Raw genomic sequence first — 4,608 nt, 5'->3', positions numbered from 1 at the left:
CCAGCCAATGAAAATACAAGATAAGAAGAAGCAAAATGGGGGTGGGAGTAAGTGATATATAAAGTAAAGCTTGGCAGCCAATGAGTGTTAGTAATAAAAAGGAAGTCTGAAGGTTTCAGAAATAATTAGATGGTGCCAAATGCCCAATGGGTTTGTATGATACTGAGTAGCAGTAATTGTTCAGTCTGTGACTGCAAGATTAAAATTTAACTATGTCAGATTTCAGAATATATTTAGTCTTCTCAAAAATGTGATCAAAACAGATCATAAAGACAGGTGGTTATTTTGGTTTCTCATCCAAAACAGGAAGCTTCTCATGATTTACGACACAACGCTGAACTTCCTCTGGGACAAAGACCCAACAACCCCTCTCCCTAACCAAATCCCTCCACCTGCCCTACGACCAGGGAAGGACATTTTTTGAAGTAATTGTGGCTACAAATTGCAATTTATGTGGAAAAGGAACGAAGCACCAAACCAACAAATCTCCCTTAACGTGATGAGAACGAAAAATGGAAGTTGTGGTACAATCTGGACTCAGCTGCCCTGCATATTCTTATTTAAGCACAAAAATACCCCTTTTTCTCCCATATAGGGAGAAACATGGGAACTTTAGAAATGAAAGAGGCAAGAGTCTTTTTTGAATGCTGTAAATAATGAACTTCTGATTGGGGAGGGAGAGAAGAGGGGATATACCGACAACCTTCCTCCCAAAAAAAAGAGGTGTGGAACTGATCAGCAAGGGGTTAGCTTTTCATCTACATATCTGCATTTCTGTAATGCATCTAAGTTTTCTAATGGCCACTTTCTCACTCACTTTTTCTTCATGTGACTTTAGGCCCATCGGTGATCACTATTCCCAAAGAATCCACATTGTGTCCATAGCAACATTTATTCTTTGCTTCTGTTTGTCTATATTTTGCATGTTGAAGAAAGTTTTTGAATCTTTTTTTATGCATTACACAGGAAACTGCAAGATTTAGTCTCCGGCAAGTCTAAAATCTCCACATCATTCATGGTATCTTTGTGACAGTTTCATGTATCTGTCCACAAAGGGGAATGACCGAACAGTCATGTTTTTTGGTTTTTTTTGTAGTTGTTTCTTCTTTGCAAAAAAGAAATCACAAAACTGAGTCACAAATATGAACAATCAATTGTAGTTAGCTGTAATGTCACTTAATGACTCCTATAAGTAAACAAAGTAGATGCTTACATGTCAACACTGTAAAATGAGGGTAAACATTATTATTTTTTTTAAAGAGATTTATTCTAAAATCCCCAAATATAAAAAATGGTGACTTAAAATGCGAGGGCCTGAAAGCTCAAAGCTTGTCAATACCTAAAATGATGACCCTTTGCTGCTAAAAAAAAAGAAGTAATTCAGTATAGGGAAAAGTGCAATAAGGCGCTAAATTGAGGCCAGATGCCTCCTTAATAAACAGTGCCTCAATTTTGTGACCTTGACCACCTACAGGGGGTCTCTTGCCTTTCTGTGGTGGTTGCACATAGCTAACACCAAAACATACAGTATGTACTGAATTAGCATTATAAAAGCCATGTACAGATTTTCACCTCTTTAAATATACACATACACATATAGAGACATATTAAGTGGAAAATTAGATTATGAGTGTTAGTTGTGAGGTAAAAGGCACAAAAAAAATCCCATTTAGGGTATTTAATCCCTCACATGAATCCATTTCTCTGGACTTTTGTAGCTCGTTAGCTGTTTTTAACAAACATATTTATTGAGCAAAGTTTGACAGCAGAAAGGAGCCTACCGATAACAGCTCACTTCACTTTACTCTTCTGTAAATTTGCCAGGATTTAGGGTGTTTAACTATTCTTTGGTTTGAATATTATAAGGGGGAAGGACATCGTCAGTTATGTCAGCCTGACTGCAATATTAAATCAGCCATTATGTCCCCACAGAGTAGGAATGTGACAGGTAACATTGTCATTGGGAAGCAAATTCCTGTTAACCCATAAAGAGAGATGCATAGCATAGTTTCTCAATGTGTTGTAGCCTTCTCTGAACAGGGCTTGACAAACTCAGGAGCCAGGAAGACACTGGCTCCTAGAATTTTACCACTAGCTCCTAACTTTTGGGCTTATTCTCCATATATATATATATATATATATATATATATATATATACATACAACTACCAATGTTTGGCTCCTAAAAGAATGTCTGGCTCCTAATATTTAAACAGATTTGTCGAGCATTACTGTATGACATTAAAGGGTTTAATTCCTAACTCTGACTTTACTTGAGAAAATTGGTCACAAAATCCTAGCACCATGGTGTCATGCAAAAGACCTCTGAGACATAGTGGTCAGAGATTTAATAGCCGCAGCATTGCAACCAAACACCCAGTACCACTAATCCACATAAACTTTAAATTTACCCTTTTATTGTTCAACAAGTGCAATCTTTAAAAAAAGCTGCTAAAAAAATCGATAGTCATTTAAATACCTAATATAAAGTAGCACTTATCTTGTTAGAAAAGTTTTATCAGCCCAGAAGATAATTTTAAATACTCTATTAAGTTAAAATAACATATAAAAGAAATCTTATTGTAAGGGCTATTAGACCTAAGACAATTTTAGAAATTGCTTGCAAGTAGCAGTCTTTAAATCAGAGGACATTTCTCAGTGAATGATAGTGAGAGGTGCCATGGATGTACATAAATATAAAATATATTTATATATAAATACACGCACATACAGGACAGGAAAGTTACATTTTTTACTAGAGTAGTAAAATAAATATTATTTTTCCTGGCAAATAATTATAGTGATATTTATCATATATATATATATATATATATATATATATATATATATATATATATATATATATATATATATATATTTATATATATATATTTACAAACACATATATATAAATATATACTCACATATATATATATATATATATATATACACTCACACACCTATATATATATATATATATATATATAAATATAGGAATGCTTTGGGTTTTCATTTGTTTAAATACATGTACATCACACTGTTTTTTCATTGTTAGTGTGTGTTTTTCTATTGACTTTCTTTCTGAAACTTGTTCACCCCAGTGCTGTATGTGGGCAGTGGGTTAAACTCCTCTCCACCCCTCCTCTCTCTCTCTCTCTCCTTCATTTTCTTTTTCATATGCCAAAACCAGAAATGGGTCGATTGCCATTCAACAAAGCGAACAAAACAAAAACTATCGTACGAGTGACTGTACTTGAAAACGTACAAGGAAAAAAAGATAATAAAAAACGGCAGAAAAAAAAAAAAGACAATTTAAAAATAAAATAAAAAAAATGAATATCGCAACTTGTGGAGTGAAAGAAACACACCAATAAAATCCTTTTGATTTCTGGATGCTTGTCTTCCCTATATGTGAGGTATACTGCCTGATTTGAAGTCGTACATTGCCTAGAGAGTAATACTTGCATATGGAGATGTTTTTATATGAGTATTAATAAGTGAGTATACCTAGTTTAATTTTTATAAAGAGTATCAGGGAAAATTACATTAAAGGGACACTGTACCCAAAATTTTTCTTTCGTGATTCAGATTGAGCATGAAATTTTAAGCAACTTTCTAATTTACTCCTATTATCAAATTTTCTTCATTCTCTTGGTATCTTTATTTGAAATGCAAGAATGTAAGTTTAGATGCCGGCCCATTTTTGGTGAACAACCTGGGTTGTCCTTGCTGATTGGTGGATAAATTCATCCACCAATAAAAAAAAAGTGCTGTCCAGAGTACTGAAACCAAAAAAAAGCTTAGATGCCTTCTTTTTCAAATAATAATAGCAAGAGAACGAAGAAAAATTGATAATAGGAGTAAATTAGAAAGTTGCTTAAAATTGCATGCTCTATCTGAATTACAAAAGAAAAAAAATTGGGTTCAGTGTCCCTTTAAGTTAAAAGGATATGAAACCCAATTTTTTTTTCTTTCATGATTCAGATAGAGCATGCGATTTTAAACAACTTTCTAATTGACTTCTATTATCAATTTGTCTTTGTTCACTTGGTATTTTTTGTTGAAAAGCAGGGACATTTGCTGAGAAGCCAGCTTATTTATGGAACACTATATGGCAGCAGTTTTGCAAGAAAGTTATCCATTTGCAAGAGTACTAGATGGCAGCACCTTTTCAACACAGAATATCATGGGACTGACGCAAATTTGATAATAGAAGTAAATTGGAACCTTTTTTTTAAAATGGTCTAAATCATAAAAGAAAATTTTTCGGTTTCATATCCCTTTAACAATTTTATATGCCAGAGGAAATGATCCAAAGGTAACTCATACTAGTAAGATAAGATGTGTATCTTTATTCTTGCACCATTGGACATGTTGGTAAAGATTCTGAAATAATTTGAGTAAATCATTCTATTTGGTGTCACCTCCACGTCCATTACATTTTTAAATAGAGTTTTTTTATATTGAAAATCATATCTGTCAGCTATGTTTTGTATGCTTGCACTATGTTCTACAGCAGTGTTGACCAACTATAGTCATCTGTATCTATCAGTTGTCACTGGTTTTATTTAGGGGAAATTAAACTCCCAAAAATCTATCTATATGAAAG

At 33.3% G+C, this 4,608-nt stretch overlaps 1 protein-coding gene across 5 annotated transcripts in view; it reads left to right on the top strand.

The window, feature by feature from the left end:
• Window positions 1–2,788, top strand: part of ADGRL1 (adhesion G protein-coupled receptor L1) — a 491,322-nt gene extending 488,534 nt beyond the window's left edge. For 4 of the 5 annotated variants that reach the window (XM_053718064.1, XM_053718062.1, XM_053718060.1 and 1 more), the window contains one exon: window positions 1–2,788. This exon is cut by the window's left edge and continues 1,090 nt beyond it. Coding sequence is in view for 1 of the 5 variants with exons in the window: in XM_053718063.1 (XP_053574038.1) it covers window positions 307–320 (14 nt within the window). In the remaining 4 variants the exon portion in view is untranslated. The other variant, XM_053718063.1, reaches the window with a different exon arrangement.
• Window positions 2,789–4,608: the final 1,820 nt, after the last annotated feature.

This window comes from Bombina bombina, chromosome 6, assembly GCF_027579735.1.
Source record: "Bombina bombina isolate aBomBom1 chromosome 6, aBomBom1.pri, whole genome shotgun sequence".
NCBI lineage: Eukaryota > Metazoa > Chordata > Amphibia > Anura > Bombinatoridae > Bombina > Bombina bombina.
This window is presented reverse-complemented; position numbering and strand designations above follow the sequence as displayed.